Here is a 22,012-nt window from a genome sequence, read left to right on the forward strand (position 1 = left end):
GTTATACAACTAATACATGAGGTTCCTGCTAAGACCTGATGTCCATTGCGATGGACAGTAAATTTTTAAAAAATCCTGTGTTCTGCAACTCTGACAGATCTTCAAAATAACTTTAAATATTATCATTTTATAGTCTTAATTTTACAACCGGTGCAAGTTTATGAGTCTACCATTAACATAATTCTGCATATAAAAGGTAAAATATGGGGCTCCTCCTCTTCCTGTCTAGTTGGTTATCATGTCTCTCTTTTGTGATGTCTGTAGCTCAATCAGAATAAGTTAGGAGTCAGATCTTCATTGTAATTGGTTGATCAGGGACCAATCAGTGACTAGGCATTGCTCATACTTTAAAAACATAACATTTCATTGGTTTAAACAAAAAAATCATGTGATGTCCATTTCAATGGACGCAGGGTCTGAAAGGGTTAACGCAGATTCCGTAGTCGGCTAAATTCTGCTTTCAGAACTCTCACGTCCGTAACATTGATTTTTTTTCCTCAGAAACAAAAAACAAAAAAGTCCTATACAGGTGCTGGTCATATAATTAGAATATCTTCAAAAAGTTGATTTATTTCACTAATTCCATTCAAGAAGTGAAACTTGTATAATGTATACATTCATTCCACACAGACTGATATATTTCAAGTGTTTATTTCTTTTAATTTTGATGATTATACCTGACAACTAATGAAAACCCCAAATGCAGTATCTCAGAAAATTTGAATATTACTTAAGACCAATACAGAGAAAGGATTTTTAGAAATCTTGGCCAAGTGAAAAGTATGAACATGAAAAGTATGAGCATGTACAGCACTCAATACTTAGTTGGGGCTCCTTTTGCCTGACTGTGTGCAGGTGCCAAGTCCTGTTGGCAAATTAAATCTGCATCTCTATAAAGTTGGTCAGCAGCAGGAAGCATGAAGTGCTCTAAAACATCCTGGTATACAGCTGCGTTGACCTTGGACCTCAGAAAACAGTGGACCAACACCAGCAGATGACATGGCACCCCAAACCATCACTGACTGTGAAAACTTTACACTGGACCTCAAGTAACGTGGATTCTGTGCCTCTCCTCTCTTCATCCAGACACTGGAACCCTGATTTCCAAAGGAAATGCAAAATTTACTTTCATCAGAGAACATAACTTTGGACCACTCAGCAGCAGTCCAGCCCTTTTTGTCTTTAGCCCAGGCGAGACGCTTCTGACACTGTCTGTTGTTCAAGAGTGGCTTGACACAAGGAGTGCGACAGCTGAAACCCATGTCTTGCATACGTCTGTGCATAGTGGTTCTCCAGCTGCAGTCCACTCTTTGTGAATCCCCCCCACATTTTTGACTGGGTTTTGTTTCACAATTCTCTCCAGGGTGCGGTTATCCCTATTGCTTGTACACTTTTTTTCTACCACATCTTTTCCTTCCCTTCGCCTCTCTATTAATGTGCTTGGACACAGAGCTCTGTGAACAGCCAGATGACCTTTCGTGTCTTGCCCTCCTTGTGCAAGGTGTCAATGGTTGTCTTTTGGACAACTGTCAAATCAGCAGTCTTCCCCATGATTGTGTAGCCTACAGAACTAGACTGAGAGACCATTTAAAGGCCTTTGCAGGTGTTTTGAGTTAATAAGCTGATTAGAGTGTGGCACCAGGTGTCTTCAATACTGAACCTTTTCACAATATTCTAATTTTCTGAGATACTGAATTTGGGGTTTTCATTAGTTGTCAGTTATAATCATCAAAATTAAAAGAAATAAACACTTGAAATATATCAGTCTGTGTGGAATGAATGTATGCATTATACAAGTTTCACTTCTTGAATGGAATTAGTGAAATAAATCAACTTTTTGAAGATATTCTAATTATATGACCAGCACCTGTATATAGGTTTTGTGAATTGCCAACCTTTCTCCATCCGGCAGATATTGTTGCTTTTATCCTGATACTTTTCTCAGGGTTTTATCAAAATATAAATAGATTGTACAAGTTATTGGAAGTGAATACATTCTATGAGAATTTATGTTTCAGGTTTTGACTGCAAATGTCATGTCCATAACACTGAAATCGCATCATGTTAATCTTTGAAATACTTGCTTTTTTGTACAAAGCTGTGATGGTAGTTTTTGAAACACTGCAATTTTTTAACTGTTTTTGTAAATGTTCATTAAATAGTGATATAAATATGTGCTCCTCATCTTCATTGTTTGATTGTAATGTTGCATTTGATGTTTCATGTTTTATTTAATGTTGTTTTATATATTATTTTTTATATACCCTGGTGAAAAAAAAACAGCATATGCTGGTAGGCATGTTTTGATGCTGGTTTAAGCTGGTCCTTAGCTGGTTTATGGTGGTCCTTTTCCTGGTTTATGCTGGTCAAGGACCAGCATCAAAACATTTCATCGTCAAGAGCGCTAGTGAAGAGCGATCGATTTACAAACCTCACAAGACCAGCTTCATACACAAAACACTTCATTAAGAACAGCAGAATCACCACAAGCGAGAAAAACAGAGTCTGCAAACAGTTTGAGCATTTGCTACCAATCCTTCTTTATTTATAATAAAGGAAAAGCACGTAGGCCAAATAGCGAGAAAGACAATGAGTGTTTGCAAGTGCAGTTCGCATGACAGGAGCAGGCGACAGCATCTGATGTCTTTGGTCCGAACCGGAGCAGAAGGAACAAGACGGTGAAAGCGCATGACTGAAGGCACTTGATTACAGCGGTCTCAGATCATTTTGGGAAAAAAAAAAAATAAAAATAAACCAGTCTCTCTCTTTCTCTCTTATACACGAGGAAGAACAGAAGTTGCTCGAATCAGAGAACTAATAAATCGCACTACATACATGGCCGGAGGCTACAAAAACATTATACATATAGTTTACATATATACAAGATTGAGCCGAGAAGAGCGCTGATCGTCGTGACGTGAAGCTTTCGGAAACAAAAGAGAGATGCGCAGACAGACTCGAAGTCAGCAAACGAAAAGCTTTCCTGATCGAACGCACAGAACAGACGTTCGTCAATCTGACGTCCCAGCACGCAAACGCAGTCTTTCAGGAAGGCCAAATGAAGCCGACGGCGAGCGCGGAAGAACGGCGCGGCGTGAAATGAGGCCGTGAGAGCGGACGTGCGTGAGGTATATCGTGAGCGTGAAGACTTGAGCTTTAGCACCCGAACAGGGACGCAACGCCAACGACTCGCGGCCCGCTAGAACAAATTGTGCCTGCCGTCTTAGTGTTGATCATCGAGCGAGAATCGCTTTCCTCGACCATTTGAAAGAGGAAGCCCACGAGCAAACACTCACCACAGGAACTACTGAGACTAACACTGAACGCTAATGTGACAAACGGGTGTAAAAGAGTAAGACAGAAGAGTGAAGAGCAGCTCAACTGATGTAAACTTGACTTTCTCTTCATCGGACAGCTGTGTGTGTGTGTGTGTGTGTGTGTGCGCGCGCGGTGTCACGGCCCGTGAGTCCGCGGCTGCCTCTGTGGAAGCCCGTTGTGGGCAGCTCGATCGGAACGATAGCCTGAGGAGTGCGAGGAGCCTCTCGCGCTGTTGCTCGGCTGGGAGTTGAGGTCGCTCTGGTGGCCGCGCTCTCCCTGATAACGGTAGCCGCTTCGGCCGGGGTTTCGCTCGGGATGCGCGTTTCCGTTATACCGCTGATTGCCCTGGTAACCGTGAACAATGCGCCTGTTGCCCTGGAAAATCTGCAAGAGACAAAAGGCAGTTCAGCAGGAGCTCATGATTGCTGATAGTAATTTTTACTATTTAAAATGCTTTCTATTTTAAAATGTAATTTATTTCTGTGATCAAAGCTGAATTTTCAGCATCATTACTCCAGTCTTCAGTGTCACATGATCCTTCATAAATCATTCTAATATGCTGATTTGCTGTTTGAAAAACATTTATTATCATTATCATTATCATCATTATCATCAATAATTAATACAGTTGAGTATTTTTTTTTTTTCAGGATTCTTTAATGAATAGAAAGATCAAAAGATCAGCATTTACCTAAAATAAAAATATATTTTTTAACATTATGCACTATACCATTCAAAAGCTTGGAGTCTAGGAGTTTTTTGGGGGAAAGAAATTATAGAAAGTAATACTTTTATTTATCAAGGATGCTTTAAATTGATCAAAAGTGATAAAGGCATTTATTATGTTACAAATATTTCTATTTTAGATAAATGCTGTTCCTTCTGAGCTTTCTATTTATCAAAGACACCTGGGAAAAAAAATTATACTCCGCCATTTTCAATAAAAAAAAAAATAAAAAATTTGAGCAGAAAAATCAGAATATTAGAATGATTTCTGAATGATAATGTGATTGAAGTAATGCTGCTAAAACTTCAGCTTTGAAATCACAAGAAATAAATTACATTTTAAAACATATTAAAAAAGAAAACAGTTATTTTAAATAGTAAAAATATTTCCAAATGTTACTATTTTTGCTGCATTTTGGATAAAATAATGCAGGCTTGGGGAGCAGAAGAGACTTCTTCACACACACATTTAAACATTTAAAATCTTACAAAGAAAAATCTTTTAAAAACTTTTGACTACTACCAGTCAAAAGTTAATATATAAGAATATATTATAATATAAGTATAAGAATAATCAGTCTATGTTATAGTTTAAAGTTAAAGATATTTGTATAATTAAGGTGAGTCCGAGATGTTTATTTGAAGGTGAAAAAACACTTTTTGTCTGTATAAAGGCTAAATACAAATAAAACAAATCTATTTGGGCTGTTTATTTCTAAAATATTATATAGTTTTATAGGAGGAGGTTTCATAGACTTGGCAAATTCCTTTTTCAAAAGTTTGTAGGTACATTATTATGAATTATATCATATCGACCAAAATTAAGAAATATATTGTGACATAAATTCTGGCTATATCGTCCAGCTCTACGATATTATCATTATTCATTCATTCATTTTATGCCACTGAATATGTAATCATAATACAACAGCGTAATTCAAGAAGGCCTACACTACACACTTTCAAATGACAACAAACTTTTAACTCTTAAGAATATTTAGATTATGGAAATTAAGTATCAATTTTACATGCCTTTAAAAACTTGAATATACAGTAAACATTTTCTAACAAAAAGTGTAAAGTAATGAGTAGAAAAAAGCACAAAGAGATTTTTCCATCTACAGATTTTTCCCTGAGCTTCTTTTCTCTGTAAATGAAAGGTGCACAAATGAAAGGTGTCGTTACTTAGCAGTCAGATGTGTGTATGCACAAAGGCACAGATCCCTAAACAAGGCCATATCTGCAGATGAAACTTTTATTTTTTTAAAATTTGAACTAGCTCCTCACGACTACACCACCTTATGTATGAGAAGCTGTGAAAGACATAGGCGCAAGTGTAATGCAACAAACATAATGACATTCATTTTTATGCAAATATAATGGGCAATATATTGCATCACCAAAACGATTGAGGTCATGTACATACATTGTGCGACAAGCTGATATATTGATTATTGCGACAGGCCTAACAAGCACATGCGATCAGTCACCTGTTTGTGCGGCACGCTGGGACGGCCTGTGTAAGCGGAGGCCTGATGCTGGAGCTCAGGGGGAGGCGGGGCTTTGGCAGGGACGGAGCCTGTGACGGAGGAAGAGGTGGAGCTACAACGGGAACGGCTGGAGTAGCTTGTCTGAGGATGATAGACTACAGAGAGACAGACAGACAGTCAGTCAGCCATCTGAACACTTCATGTGCATTTATAGGAAACCAACAGTCATGTTCAGGGTTGCTAGGTCCCAGAAAAATTTCCAGCCAATTTCCTGTCCAATCACAGTCGACAGCTGTGGAATTCCCATAAAGGGCCCTAAAATAAATGTTTTGATTTCATTTAAAATCTTTTTTTAGATTATTTTTGCATTTCTATATGTGAGCCTGGACCACAAAACCAGTCATAAGGGTCAATTCTTTCATTCTTTGAAGTTAACATTTATATTTTCCATTGATGTGTGGTTTGGCAAAATTTGGCTGAGATACAACTATCGGAAAATCTAGAAACTAAAGGTGCAAAACTTTACTTCAGATTTACTTTAGATCTTTACTTAATATCCTAATGATTTTTGGCATAAAAGAAAAATCTATCATTTTAACCCATACAATGTATTGTTGGCTATTGCTACAAATATCCGTGCTACTTAAGGCTGGTTTTGTGCTCCAGGGTCACATATGTAAAATGTTTCATAAATAATATTTTATTTTATTTTATTATTTAATCAGTATTTTATTCCTCTTCAGTTACTTTATGTTGGGTTTGGTATTTTGGTTTTCTTCTTTTACTCTCTTTGATTTTAAGCTCAACTATGTGATAGTTGGTCCCGTTCACTGACCCACCTGATCCAAACGACATGATGCTGCACTTGAGGGGCTCCAGATCATGGGAGAATTTCACAGCTTTACCAAGATCCTCATCATACTTGCGCTCACTGACAAAGTGCTGGAGAGAGATGTGCATTAGACCGCTGCAAACCAAGGGTGATGATTTACACTGCTCTGTATGTGCGTGTGTGTGTGTGTACCTTGATGTCAGCCCGTAGTTCAGCGAGCTGCTCCTCTGTCAGTGATGCTGATTGGTCAGCCAGTCTCTTCAACTCTTCTGCTTTCTTCTGACGGCCGTCCAGGATCGCCACTGTCACGAAAACACATGCCTGATCAACACCACTGAACAGCACAGACACACAGTGATCTCTCGCTCAAACACACCGCCATCACGTCTCCCTCTGTTAGCATTCCCACTGAATGACGTGATTCTGAGCCAATCACGGGAGCATTCAATGCAGTTAAAGTCTTCTTTGGACAGGTGATGTTTAAGGGGACGATGGGGAGCCCAGAAAAAGCACCAGCATGAAAACACTGGCAGTTCTGGTGTTTGCTTTTTTTTTTTTTTTTTGGTAATGCTGTGTGGCCTTTTTGCATGGTGAAAACCATACTCGAGTTATTAATTTACAACAGAAACCAAATAAGTTAGTTAAAGGGGTCATGAACTGAGAAACCAAAATTCCCTTGATCTTGATCGCAGAAACCAAATGATAAAGATGGCTCAGAATACAAGAGAACACTGTGCAGTGCCAAGTTGTGGAAAAACAGTTTTTGCATTGCCTTATTTTTAATCCCAACGATAGGAAAGACTGGATGAACTTTATTTCTAATATTGTTTCAAACCACGTCAGTGAGAACTTAGTCCTTTGTTCACTTCATTTTACTGTGGCACAATTTGACACAGGATTTTCAGAAAGATTAAAAATAAAAGACGATGCTGTGTCGACTATATTGGATCCGACAGTAACTGTGATGACACCAGGGCTCCCATTCGTGACTGAAAACTACTGCGTGTGACTGTGAAAAAATATTTTGGAGCAGCAGTGCGACTGACCCAATCAGCATATTTGTGTTTGCGCTGAGAGGAGTTTCAAAGGTTTCTGTGCGTTTTTGTAACGTTGAGTAATGTATCACAGACATATCTCACCAATCCTTTCATAAACAAAGTGTAGAGAGAGTGTAAATAAGAAACTGCCTGTGCAGTGTAGAGAGCTTCGTTCATTATAATGGAACTTTGTGAGATCGCAATGAAATAAGATGAGTGACAGCTTTGAATGATTTTTAAGGGAGTTTGTAAATGAGATACTGATTTATTACAACAGTTCAATAAACAAGAAGTTAATATTAAGTGACTTACATTGTCTATAACGTTATTGCCTGATTTTGCTGTAGTTTGAAAAGTCACAACTGAGCCACTGCGCATCTCCATTCAAACACAGCGGTGTTTAGTTTATGAACGTGCGTTTTTAAATCAAATCTAGAAATGACTCCATTTCCCATTCATAAAGACTCATCACTTGTTTTATTCCTGAAAGAATGATTCAGTAATTAAATCACTGACTTGCGCCACCTACTGGCAGTTTTAGTTTCATTTTAAAGTATATTTTCAGTTATTTAAATAATGTAATATTTCGGTATTCAAAATTTTAAATTTGAAACATTAATCTCAACCTGAATTTATGAATTTGATTGCACTCATGCCACCTCTCTGCCTCATTAAACATATGAAAATACACCTTCAAGACACTTTTGTGTTCTTCTGTGCCACCTCTGTAGTGCAAATACATTTTTTTTAATACTGATTTCGTTTGATTGGCAACTTATTCTTATTCTACTTGTTCTTATTCTGTCGTTTTAATTAGAAATTTTAAAAAGCTTACGGGCTTCTGCTTTGACTTTGTCCATCTCAGCGAGTAGCGCCACCTCTCGATCCATGAGACTGAAACAGAGAACAGGAACAGTTAGGGATAAGCCCATCTCATGCTGAAAAAACAATGCATTCTAAACTGCTTGTTTGCTTTTCCTAAAGTACAAGAATGGCAATGCGAATGCTAAGCTAAAGAACTACTGAATGCAGCCCAAACGCCTAGCCGTGACGGTCTTTAGTGAGGGCGTGTGGATGTGTATGTGCATGTGTGCGTGTGATACCAGCTCTGCAGCTCTGCAAACGTCTGCTTCATCCTCTTGATGGATGAGTCCATCTCATCTCTCACCACGACTCTGTAGCGGGACAGTGACGCCGCACATCGCTGCAGGTCCTTCACAGAGCGATCCACGTTAGGCCCTGAGAAAACAAGCATTTGCCACAATGGGTCTTCACAAAGCATCTCATGAACACACAAGCACTTTTAACAGCACTCGAACCCCAAAACCAGTTCCCATGAACTGAGCCATTGGGTTCCCATACAGAATTAAACATCTGGTACCAGTCAGAGGTTTGAACAGAGTTTCACTAATGTCTGTCTCCTGAAAGCATGTGTTCCTCCTTCACCAGTGTTTAAAGGCCTCACAATGACAATGACTAAGTGTCTAAGATGCATCTAATATAATAAATATTTTGGTGTCGCATAATTTCTGTCAATCATAATTCACTGCAGCACTTAAGCTACATTTAATGTTGCATTCATTTTCCATTCACTTTTACAGCACAGATTGAAAGCCACACAATGACAGTTAGAAGTAATCCTTTAACGTTAATATAGCTTATAACTTTAAGCTTCAGTCTCTTGTAAAACAAGCGTTAGAACAAACAGTAGACAAGGTCAAATGGCTCTCAGTCATGCAAACTCACAACACAGGCACTCAGTTTGAACAGTTTCATAGGTTACGAAATGAATGTTTCACATTAACTCGTCTCCCACACACTTTAAGCTCAGCACTCCAGGGTTTTTGCAGGTTTTTGAAGGCAGAATTAAGACCTTTTAAGACCAAGTGAAGAAAATTTGAGGAATAAATAGAAGTGACCCAATACCACAGTATGGTCTCTAAATGTAAATGCCTTGTATTGGCAAAACTTCAAAGTTTGAAAATACAACTTTTGACAAAAAGTGCTGTTCTTCCTCAGTATTTCTGCCTTGTTTTCAAAGGCAAATGTCAAAAGATTCTTAAATCCGAGTACATTTACTGGAGAAGCAGAATGACTTCAGATATTGAGTCTTGTTTTAGGAGAAACGGATCAAAATGAGGCGAGTTTATTATTAAAACAAGAGACCTCAGAAAGCTCTACAGTCCAGCTCAAGCTGCAGTGCTCTCCTGTGGTCCAAACCCACCACTGCAGCACTGTGTGAACAACTGTTCTTTGTAAAGGTTGTGTGTACTAGTACCTCACTATAATACTTGAGCACTATGCTGGGGTATCTGTGTTTTACTTGTTAAAGTTAAAAAAAAAAAAAAAAAAAAAAAAATTCAAGTATAAGGTAAATATGACATTTGCAATCATGACTAGTAGCCTGTAGGGTTGTGGGGCCCTAAGCAAAATAATGGAAACAGGACCCGCTAGTGTAAAAACGGTCATAGAAATTTGACAAGTGAAGAGAAAGCACATAAAATGACCATTTCAGCATTTAAGTTACAATGTGTATTAATTTTAACTCATTCAACAAGCATATGTAAAAGTATTAAATAAAAAGATAGGAGTGCAAGTGAGCTTGAGTACATAGACACACATGAAACAAATAAAGTATACATAATGAGTATACATAAAAACTAAAAATAAACATACTAATATTCATAAATGACAAAAAAATGCAGGCTGTTCTGCTTGTTTTTAAGGGATGATTGATGATCAATTAAAAAAAAAAAAAAAAAAAAAAAAAAAACACTTTATTGCATTAGACATTGAATCGAGGTCTGTAACTATTTAACTTTATTAATTATTAGGTTTCCCTTATATGACAGGTCTGTGCACATGGCATCACTGCAGTTATAAAAGTATTAATACAAAAAAAAAAAAAAAAAAAATAAAAAATTATATACATATATACATACATACATACATACATACATACATACAGTACTGTGCAAAAGTCTTAGGCCACTAGTATTTTCATCAGCTAAAAAATGGTTTAAAGTCAGTTAAAGTCGGCCTTTTGCTGTAGTGTGTCAGTAGGAAATATCAGTTTACATTTCCAAACATTCATTTTGCCATTAATCGTAATAGTCCAGTGAGATTTTTGTTTGCACAAGGAGTCTGACAACAGCGAGTGCTCTGCACAGAGATCTGATCTCATCATCATCCAGTCTGTCTGGAATGACATGAAGAAACAGAACAAACTCAGACAGACTAAATCCAGAAGAACTGTGACAAAATCTCCAGGATGCTTCAAGAAACCTACCTGCAAAGCTGCAGCACTGTTAAAAGTTTTAGGCACTTGTGTAAAAATGCTGTAAAATGAAGATGCTGTCATAAATAGATTTTCTTTATTAATTACCTTCTATTAACTAAATGAAATCAACATATGGTGCGACCATTCTTTGCGTTTACAGCAGCTTTTGCCCTAGGTGCACTTGCGCAAAATTTTTCAGGTAGCTTTGCAGGTAGGTCTCTTGAAGCATCTTTCGAGACGTTGCCACAGTTCTTCTGGATTTACTCTGTTTCAGTTTGTTCTGTGTCTTCATGTCATTCCAGGAAGACTGGATGATGGTGAGATCAGATGTCTGTGTGGAGCACTGGCTGTTGTCAGACTCCTTGTACAAACAAAAATCTCACTAGATTATTACAATTAAATGGCAAACAGAATGTTTGGAAATGTAAACCGATATTTTTTACTGACACACTACAGCAAAAGATAGAAATAACTTACTTTAAACCATTTTTTAGCTGGTGAAAATACTAGTGGACTACAACTTTTGCACAGTACTGTATATTATGCATATAGCAGTCAAAACATCCTTTTTTTGGCTCTGGAAAGATTCCATTTAGACCCTAATATGGACAAAGGTATACGCTATCATGTAGCTGAATAAAATGCAGATAGAAACGTTTTAACTGATGAAAGATGAAGACATATTTGTACGATTGCGACTACATGGTTAATCTCTGTTCTTCAAGCCATATGTATTTTTATATGAATAAACTACATATTCAATGCAATGCAGCCTTTATTGCTGTAAGAATACTATATAAAATAATGACCCTAGGTGACCGCCTGTATCGCCTGTTGGACGGGTCAGCACTGATCATGACTTTGCCCTTTCCTCACAAAATGAAGCATTGAAATAGAATTTTCTTTATCATAATATGAAGGATGGTGCAATTACGCTAACCCTAACCCACACTCACAAAAGTTTAACTTTTATTTTACACAGCCAATAGGAAGAACTCTGCCTCGGCACCACACAGGCCTTCATTTCGTCTTCCGTCATGTGTGAACGGGACAGGAAGGCAAACGCAGACCGATTAGTCACATAATAGAGAAACTCTTACCAAACTTTCTGCCGGCAGGACCTCGCTGCGTGTCGTCAAACACAATGGGCGCAGAGGGATTATGGGAGCTGGAAACAGACTTGGCTTGAGACTTGTTACCGGTTCTGTGATGGTTCTGTCGCACGCTGTTATTGGTACTGGGCTGAGGGGCGGGGCTCGACGTGGACGCCACGCCTCCACCTGCAGCAGAGGAAAGAAGGGCGGGGTTAAAGCCCTAATCACCGCTCAAACGCCTGAAGGGCATCACCTGCTCTCAGCAAACGCACCTGCGGCCTCTGAAACCTCAGGGGTGGCAATTTCCGAATCCAGCTCAGCAGCGTCCAGGGAGGCGGAGTCCAGCTGCTCGCTCAGAGAATCCAGTGAATCGGCATCAGCTGCCGCCGAACCATTGGCATGGAAACCATTAACAGCTTCTTGACACTCGGAATCCGGAACTGATTCAGCGGGAGCAGAGTCTGCGGGAACATCACTTTGTGCTTTCGGCTTCTTTTTCTTCTTAGGCTGTGAGTGAAAGAACAAACGCAAGCGACAGCTGACAGTTAGAACTTTAAAACATTATTACTCAACTTGTGTCACACACACACACACATTTAAACGGCATGTTTTGTTTACGGTTTTAATGTCATGATTGTTGGCTTGTTCCCTCACCTTCTTTTTCCCAGTGACATTCCATTCCTTCAGGATCTCCACGGCCCCGCCTAACACACACACACACACACACACACACACACACACACACACACACACACGTACGTTAGAGTCACATCACACTAGGGACACACAGGACTGCCTCCTATGAGACCTGCATGAGGGCACTGGGTGTGTTTGTTTTTTTCCCCATTTCTTTTCAACACCATGCCAGCTTCTATATTCTATATTCATGGTTTAGTTATTTAAAAGTAAACAGTTACGTTACATTCTTTACTAAAAACCACAAATTTGCATTGACATGGTTAAAAATCTTTTTAAAAGTGTCTGTGTGTGTTTGTACCTTCTACAAATGCCTGCACTGCTCGATCCACGCTGTTCTCGAAGTGCTGCAGCACCAGAGCGATCTCGTTATTGCTCTTGTTGGGAACCACAGCTCGCACAGCATTTATCTGACAAAACATTCGTTGAGTTGAGAGCAAGATTCACTCAAAGACACATAAAAACACTGACATAAAGAGCACAGCAAAGACCAGAAGAGGCCGTTCAAACAGACAAACAGAAGAAAAGCTGTTTGTACCTTTTCCTTCATCTTCTCAAACGTTCCTCCTTGAGACATGACCATTTTTGAGTGCGTGTCGAACACCACTCCTGACACATCTGGAAAAAGAGGGAGGAGAGACTGAGAGATTTCCACAGCTTCCACGTGTTCAGTTCTGAAAACGCAGCTCGACTTCAACGGTCTTGGCAGAGGACCGCGCTTAAAGCTTTTCCCCAAAAATATGTAGGTCAAGAGAAGAGCCAGAGTGAGACAGGAGGGGCTGAATGGGGAACGATCACACAGACCCCGTTTCAAGATCGGTGCTTTTACCCCCAATCCGAAGTTCAGAGTCATTTAATATTCAGCATTTGCTGAAATCAACTTCCAATCAGACACACTTTAAAAACATGTAGGTTATTACATTTAAAAACAAACACACTGAATTAAGTCTTTAGGAATGGTGCTCGTCAATTCCACCAGCAGTAAAACTAGAACAGAGGCGAGTATAATCACAATTCCACTTGAAAGTGGTGTAACAGCTTAACTTTCAGGCACAAAATGAAAACAAGATTCTGTCTGGTGCAGCATTATAGTATGTTTGTTTCTGAAGCAACGCAAACCACTAGGCAACAGTGTGAAGATGTGAAAAACTATCATGTGTGTTTACAAAAAATAGAACAGCACAGGCCTCAGAAACTCATGTTTGAGTGAAACAGAGAAAGCACACAAATATTCTTACACAGTATCCACAAGTTTAATACGCCCCATGAGGCCTTGCGTCAAAAGTGGGAGCGTCTTCCGGTTCAAAGTAAACAAGCGGGACGTGACACTCATTCATTCAACAGTTGACTGGAGTGACGGGCAAATGAAGCCTTGTGAAGCACCGAGACTTTCCTCTGACTGTTCGGGAAAAGATTCAAAGCTTCGAGAGTGTCGAAAACAGCGCGATCTGGTGGCGATCAGTGCGATCAAAATGACAATTTACACCTGACATTTGGAGCCAGTTTACAGAGGTGTAAAATTGAATTTAGAAAGCTTGCAACGTCATTGTTATTTTTTTACACAGAGATTGGTGATAGTAAATTCTGTTGGCTTTAGAAATCTTTGTTTCATTAACTGCCAACGGTGACTGTTCAAAAATGGCAAAAAGCATGTCTTGTGTTTTTTTGACTCAAGTTCGCATGCCTATAACTCAAGAAGAATTATAAATCTCTTAATATCCCTTTAGATTCTGATTCTTAAACTTTCCTTTTGGTATCTTCATTTTAAAGGGCCTCTATGGTTCAATCCCAGAGATATTGGGATGTCAGTGTGGCTCCATGAGTATATTTGGTAAATTGTTCACATTTTCAACCAAATGTGGGTCATTTTACATGCAACAAGAAAAAGGCATGACAACTTTAGAAAATGTTTGACACTCTGATACTAGCTGATAGAGAGAAAAAAATTAGATACATTTCTAGTTTTAAAATTATTTGTTCTTTAGATATTCCTTCTCAAACGAAAAGTAGTATCAGTTGTGTGTAAATTGCCCCACATTTGGTTTTTGACTACTGAAAATGTAAACAATTTACTAATTTACTCATGGAGCCGCATTGAGATCTCCGTATCTCTGAGACTGAATCATTGAGGGCCTTTAAAATACAGATACCAAAAGTAATGTTTGTTAAAAACCAAAATCTAAAAGCATATTAAGATATCTTTAATACTTTACTCATGCAAACATGAGTAAAAAAAAAAAAATACAAGAAGTGCCAGTTAATGTCAGTTAATGAAACAAAGATTTCTAAAGTCAACAGATTTCACTAATAGTCATTTTGACCCCCTTAGCTGATTACTCAGCAAGTATACATCTGTGACATTTATAGAGAAGTCCACTTCCAGAACAACAATTCACGCAAGTTCACAATAATTTACGTCCGACACGTTGTACCTTTTTGTTTGTAAACAGCGTTTGACTTACTTGCACTTTCTTAGTCTTTGCGCGTTCGCTTTGTAAACACTGGGTCTGTAGTTCTGCCTACATTCGGCATGACCTTTCGACATGATTCAACAGTTCGTAACGTTGTGAACGTGCATGCCAGAACCTGTGTTACATGAGCTTTTGTGCTTAAAAAGTATACACATTTTTATTTTCCAAAAATAAAAAAAAAAAAAAAAAAAAAAAAAAATACAGATCGTTTCGCTAGATAAGACCCTTATTCCTCGGCTGAGATCATTTAGAGCCCTTTGAAGCTGCATTTAAACTACATTTTGGAAGTTCAGAAAGTTCAGCACAATTGAAGTCCATTATATGAAGAAAAATTCTAAAATGCTTTCCTCAAAAACCATAATTTCTTTACAACTGAAGACAGAAAGACATGAACATCTTGGATGACAAGGGGGTGAGTAAATTATTTGTGAGTTGTTGTTCTGGAACTGGAGTTATCCTTTAATACTTTGGCTTTCATTACTATATATACACACACACACGTTTGTCTTTCTACAAAAAAAAAAAAAAATTTGAGCCAGGGACCTGGCTTGACATGGAATGACCCTATAATCTGATTTGTCTTCACATCCTTGTTGTTTAATTTATTTTTACATTATTTCCAGTATGTTCCTAATTTCCATCTCTAACTGTACAGGAAGTCAGAATTACCGTAAGGTAATATACCATGTATATTTTATATACATGTCTTTTATATATTTTTTTATGATTTTTCAGAGCAAACCAGGTCATTGATCTGAATTAGTCTCACATTAGTCTGCGAAGGGGCAAATGCTTGTGGTTTCCCATAATTCACCCTTCGGTGAGGCGGTATCCTGCTTGAGAGCTGAGCAACAGCGCCGGACAAAACAAACACTAAAACGCTACAAATTTCTGTCCGTCATCCAGCACAGTTTAAGAGCTCATTTTCACACAGTTCATTTCTGCTTCATGAGACTAGAAAATGAAAAATACAATATCAATCTGTGAATGGGTTCTGCTGAACACAAACTCTGTACGTGACCATTTACTCTTCAATCAGAGTGAATCTAGAACACACGAGCAGATTCCTCTCATCCAGAGCTTTAGTCAAATCATCAATCATCTCAACTAAGCACAACAGCACTTCCATTAGACTTTTGTACCAGAACATATTAAATGTTGGTTTGCTCAGTCTAAATGACTCATAGAGATTTTCGACAGCAGTTCTCAGATCAGTGACTAAAGGATGATCGTAACCCATGAGCCCTCAAACTCAAACAGACTACACATGAACATCCAGTGTGAATTTCCTGTCACATAACGCAGCTGTGGTGCCTGTGTGTGATCAGAAAGTAAAGCACAACAGATTTTCACCTCTAAAATTTCTACACACACACACACCAGGCAAAGCACCAAGATAACCTGATAACCGGCCGCAGGTTTAATAGAATAGTAACTTGATCAGCAGATGTTAACAGTGCAGATTTTCATGTTCATTACAAACAGCCACACCTACAATTCACACAGAAATCTGTGAAGCTGCTGTGCGTGACGGTCAGGCGTTCAGAGTCGCCGTGCGTCAGCTTAACTGGATTTTTATGCCAACTAGGCTACCCGGTTTCCATTACTCCTGGCTGACTGACACAAAAATTCACAGTCACAACTGGAAATGCTGGTACTATCGTGTGCATGGATTTCCCTCAGAGTAACATTTCTCAAGCTCTTCAACAGCGGAACTGATAAGACGTACAGCTGGTCAGAAACATCTGCCATAAAGACACACAACGGCAGCGAGGCGCGGTTTAATCAGGTCAAAGGCCGCTGAAGATGCCGGCTGCTTACAGTTTACAGTGCGTTCTGCTGCTTTCAGCTCCTCCACCCCTCGATCAGAGTTCAGGAATTTGCAAAGTCATTGAAACGCAAAGTTTTCATTTGCCAAACAAAACCAGAGACTGCAGATTGAGTGACTTGATCGCATGGCAAGCGTTAAAGAAATGTTCCATCAAACGCATTCTAGTCTTTGACATGATTTGTGTTTCTACCAATGACTAAAAGCCTCCGAAGGTCAGCATCTGAAGGATGTCCAGTGGCCCAGAGCTTTCGGACGAAGGAGCCAGCAGAGCAGGAGTGAATCAGCAGCTCGTGATGAGATGCTACTGCAATTGCTTGAGAAAACTGAATGCAGGAAACAAATCTCACAGTGAAAAGCTACAAACTATCAACAAAAATTATGCTTACAGTGCTGTTGTGATCTCAGGTATCTAATAACAGAATCAGAGACTAAAATGAAACATCAAACTACATTAAATACTGGCCCGGCCTGTCATCGGTCACTGCCATGTGAGCGTTTTCTCTGAAATAACTCCAGTGTCTCTCATACTCTGATTTATCTGTGGTGGACCGCCACAATATCAACACTGACCGCAACAAATACATTTTGCAAAAAAGCTTTGACTTCACTGAATAAACATGAGCACTGCACGTTTCAAAATCAAAACATGAAAAGTTTCTGTCATTTTCATTTCATCTTTCCTGTGATTCGTGAGCACAGCGCTGCTCTGATTACAGCTGTTAATGGGAAACCGCTATTTCTGCCAACTCAAAAGCGCCACCTGTTGGCAGCGAATGAATCTGCATTTTCAATCAGCCCATTACCGTTTTCGACTGATGTTTTTACGCAGCAGAGTTGTAGATGTGGGAAACACTGAGCTCTGGAAATACTCGTGATTCAGACAGCACAGCAACAGTTACAAAATATAAAGTATGTGCTTATTTAAACATACAAATATAAAAATATCAAGAGAATGATGAAAAAAACAAAAGGGCAACAAAGTTCTGTTTACAACAAAGAAACAAGCGAAAAACAAAAACGCAGAGACTGTTCTATATGCATTTAACAGTCTGTCAATCAACAAACGCTGCAGTGCGCATTTAGTAAAATAAAAATATATAACACTGGAGCGTCTGAATTGGCATGCTGTCTTAAACTAAGCTAAACTCATCATCAGAATAAGTATGGAGATCATATTAATGATACTTGACGTTTTGCTCAGCCCTAGCGCCTGTTGGTGATCATATGAAAAGAATCGTAGTTTGCAACTGCTCACCTTTATAACTGCTCTTCCTCGCCATCCTTCTCTTCAGTCAGTCGCAATTCTACAGGAAGAGAAAAAAAAAATCTGAAGTTTAACAAATGACATTGTAATTAAATCTGTAATCTCAGATCAAATCTCAAAACAGGAACACTGAGATGAAAAAAGACGCTGGTTTAATTCCAACAGCACAGACAGATTCATGAAATCATACTGTGGTTACAATTTGAAACCCACTGACATTTAGTCAGTATTAGCGTTAATCACTCATTAAAGTGCTGTCACGCCCAGAAGCAAAGCGAACGTTACTAAAGATGGTTTATCGCGCTCCATCACAAGAGAAAAGAAAATGTGTGAAATGTCCGAGAGCCTTCTGTTACTGAAGAACCTGCCTTTACAAATGGAAACGTATATATATCCAACAGTTGTATACAAATATACATTTTTAAAAATATTACCCAAGTTGTTACATTCTAGATGTTATGGCAGTGGTGCCACCTCACTCCTGTCCTCTTTACACAGCTGAGTTAAGGCTGCTCAAAATTCAGTGTAAATACTAAACGGTACATCAAAGCCAAATTAAACTATGCCTGCTCAGACCACCTAAGCCCTAGTGTCAAAGCGTCCAGCCATCTCTGAGCAGCATTAATCAATCTGTGTAAAGACACCACTTGAGAAGCACTTCTGTGCCACTTTTGCAGTGCAAACATTGTCACATCTCGCATTTGTTTGGTCATTCCCAACCAAGCCCAACTTACAACACCATTCACTAATATTGATTCCAGCATCATTAATGACAGAGTTTAAATATTCTCAGTGATCTTCGCTTCTTTCTGGATCTTAAATGAGCAAACAGTCCGTGTTTCAGTCGCACGGGGTCAGGCGAGGACAAACTTCCACATCTGCACTTGGACTTGATCCTCTGCTGCAAAACAGATGCCAGAGAGAACAGAGCCGAACCCAATGAATCCGTAAGAAATTAAAAGCGTGCTCTCATTCCCTTAATGATTTAGCTCCTGCATACCTAGTCTTCTACCACGCTACAATCCATCACGCTCCCTAAGGTCACAAAACTAAACTTTTGGTAGTACCTAGGATAGCAAAGTCCACTAAAGGAGGTAAAGCTTTTTTCGCATTTGGCTCCCAAACTCTGGAACAGCCTTCCTTATAATGTTCAGGGTTCAGACATACTCTCTCTGTTTAAGTCTAGATTAAAGACATTTTTTTAGCCAAGCATTCAAATAATGCATCTCAATTTTGTACTGCAGTTATATCTAATCAAATGCACATTATTATTCTTTAGCTTGGGTTGAACAGCAGTTACACTAATTATGTCTCTATTTGTTTATCTGTAACTAGGAATTACACAAGCTTCAGTCTGGATCCAGAACACTTAAGAAGAGATGATACCAACCTCTCAGACGACCTCAGATGATGCCAACCCTGAAACAACATACAGCACTACCAAGTTTGATTGCAACTGATTTTTACCATACATCTCTGCCATAAGTTCGATTTAGTCACTACTAGTAAGCTACTATTAAATATACTGTAGGAACTTCAATTTTCTGTAAAGCTGCTTTGCAACGATTTGTATCGTGAAAAGCGCTATACAAATAAACTTGAATTGCATTGAATTCCCGCTCGCCCTTCTAAAGCCCGTAATAGAAAACACATCTGTCGGAATCACTGGGAATCCAAGCGGAGAGTGGATGGTTTTGCCATCACCGTTCGGCAGGCAGCAATACCTCAGTCGATCTGGAGCCGTTCTTCTCCGAGAGCCGCTCGCGTTCCGCCTCAGCCCGGACTCAACCGGCTCCTTTATGAGCCCAATAAGCGCAGACTCGATCTCTCAGGAAAAAGAAACTTAAACTATGCAAACACGTACGCGCTCTGCACTGACGTACGCACACACTCACACACGCCCGTTCCCTACCGGCGACAACGCAAGCAGAACGTCACGCGGGCGTCAGCACATCGCGCACCTGTGCAGGTGAAACAGGTGAAGCCGCATTCACGGGCTATATTTATCCTGACAGGACAGCGAGCGGCTGTTTACCAAAGAGGAGGCGCGCGACGATCGCATCTCTGTTATGCAATCGGAATATTCCAGCAGCAAGGGCGAATCGGAACCGGATCCATCCGAGCGCCCAGTTCCTGCTCAGCCTGTTCCGCGGCGATAAGACGCGTAACACGACCTGCGCGCGATGAAAAGGTGAGAAGCAGCAGCAGCAGCAGCAGAAGAAGAAAAGAGGTTGAACTGGAGCCGGACAAAGCACCGCTGTGTTCCCGTCTGGAAGTGGGCCACCGGCCGCGACAGGAAGCGGGACCGAATCCCGGAGTAGGAGCGCTGATGTGGCACTGCACACGTGACTCCTCGAATGATTGACAGCTGTCAAAACACTCATCAGTTGCTTCCTCACTGCTGTGAACGGTGGCGATTTTATTCATAAATCTGGGTGCGTTTGTGCGGCGATGATGCTAGGACATCCACGATTCTCTCTCTCTCTCTCTCTCTCTCTCTCTCTCCTGAGCGAGTTGAGTTCATAATACCGAGGCGAGCGTTTCTAATATCAATCACACTGCGGCGCGCGCTGGCTATGTGGCAGTATCTTAGCAACGCCTCCGCTAGCCGCGGAGCTAATGTATGCTAACTAAAAGCAGCACGCACACAACGACGCGCAGATGCAAACAGCTGCACTAAGCATAAGGTTTAAAGCATCTTTCGAGCCGCCGTTTCACCACGCAGACTGCTGTGTTTTTGTTAGCGTTCGTATCACGGACGCATCACGCGCGCAGCTGCGTTCACGCAGAACAGAAGGCGTTTAATCGCGAGCGCAATGGAGGGAAGCGTCTTACCTGAATGACCCGCAGGAATCCGCGACACATACACACGCGCTGTGCGCTCTTTTATTAGACTTTTTTGCGGTCGCTTATGCGCGAACGTCTGTCTTTTCTTTCAGCCGGCTCACGCGTCACTTCCGCTCGACCAGCGCGCGCCCCTCACTTCCGCCCTGTTTTATATCCGCACGCGCGGCACCAAAGAACACAGTTCTTTAAGAGTTCAGTGTTGATCGGAAAAATCACAAATGTGTCCCTGGACCACAAAACCAGTCATAAGGGTCAGATTAATACATCATCTGTAATAAGCTGAATAAATAAGGGCTTCATGAATGTATGGTTTGTTAGGATAGGACAATATTTGGCTGAGATACAACTATTTGAATATCTGGAATCCGAGGGTGCAAAAAAAAATCTAAATATTGAGAAAATCGCCTTTAAAGTTGTCCAAATGAAGTTCTTAGCAATGCATATTACTAATCAAAAATAACGTTTTGATATATTTACAGTAGGAAATTTACAAAATATCTTTATGGAACATGATCTTTACTTAATATCCTAATGATTTTTGGGTTGAACATAAAAGAAAAAAGGATTCTCATCAAAGAAAAATCGATCATTTTGACCCATACAATGTATTGTTGGCTATTGCTACAAATATACCCGTATACCCGTACTTAAGACTGGTTTTGTGCTCCAGGGTCACAAATTATAAACCAAGTATGAAAAATGTCCAAAGTTTTCATGTTATTAAATTTTTAACAAAAATTACATTTGTACCAAGGGGGCGTTTTGCCCCACAAGCGGGGTAACATTTACAGCAGAATCAGAGTACGGGCAGTTTTAGCTTAAAATGAACAAGAATATAATTAACAATTATAAATCACAAAATTATAATAGCCTATTTTAAAAATTTTGTTAGCTGATGCTAACTAGCTACCTAATGCTATTTTTTTTTAAAGAAACTAGTTAAAATATATTTAATAAAATTATAATACTGGAAAAACAAAGGATTTGATGTTCAGAACAGAATAATTGCAGTAATTGCTCTACTGTTTTACCCCACTGACTATGTTTGAGAACAAAATTCTGTCGTTCGAAAAATATAATTATATTTTTATTAAATAACACATACTTCCTATCTACATGTGATGTT

General features: G+C 39.5%; 1 protein-coding gene across 4 annotated transcripts; it reads right to left on the minus strand.

The window, feature by feature from the left end:
• Positions 1-2,507: 2,507 nt before the first annotated feature.
• spats2 (spermatogenesis associated serine rich 2) lies at positions 2,508-21,033 on the minus strand. 4 transcript variants are annotated; one of them, XM_051116281.1, is made up of 13 exons: positions 20,875-21,033; positions 18,031-18,079; positions 13,012-13,091; positions 12,775-12,883; positions 12,432-12,481; positions 12,050-12,284; positions 11,784-11,963; positions 8,507-8,642; positions 8,239-8,297; positions 6,559-6,668; positions 6,374-6,476; positions 5,535-5,689; positions 2,508-3,702 (listed from the first exon to the last, which is right to left on the minus strand). In XM_051116281.1, the coding sequence occupies exons 2-13, from the start codon at positions 18,053-18,055 to the stop codon at positions 3,454-3,456; spliced, it is 1,491 nt and encodes a 496-aa protein (XP_050972238.1). In that variant the 5' UTR covers positions 18,056-18,079; positions 20,875-21,033; the 3' UTR covers positions 2,508-3,453. The 4 variants fall into 4 exon arrangements, with proteins under 4 accessions (XP_050972238.1, XP_050972241.1, XP_050972239.1 ...); XM_051116284.1 differs by lacking the exon at positions 20,875-21,033 and adding an exon at positions 20,075-20,821; XM_051116282.1 differs by lacking the exon at positions 20,875-21,033 and adding an exon at positions 19,764-20,002.
• Positions 21,034-22,012: the final 979 nt, after the last annotated feature.

Source organism: Labeo rohita, chromosome 8 (genome assembly GCF_022985175.1).
Source record: "Labeo rohita strain BAU-BD-2019 chromosome 8, IGBB_LRoh.1.0, whole genome shotgun sequence".
Lineage (NCBI taxonomy): Eukaryota > Metazoa > Chordata > Actinopteri > Cypriniformes > Cyprinidae > Labeo > Labeo rohita.

Excerpts from the sequence above, each read along its gene's own strand:
- spats2 (XM_051116281.1), bottom strand. The coding sequence starts at position 18,055 with ATGGCGAGGAAGAGCAGTTATAAAG. Across the intron at positions 11,964-12,049 it reads TGAGGTTTCAGAGGCCGCAG|GTGGAGGCGTGGCGTCCACG; the intron begins GTGCGTTTGCTG and ends CCTCTGCTGCAG. Across the intron at positions 6,477-6,558 it reads AACTACGGGCTGACATCAAG|CACTTTGTCAGTGAGCGCAA; the intron begins GTACACACACAC and ends ATCTCTCTCCAG.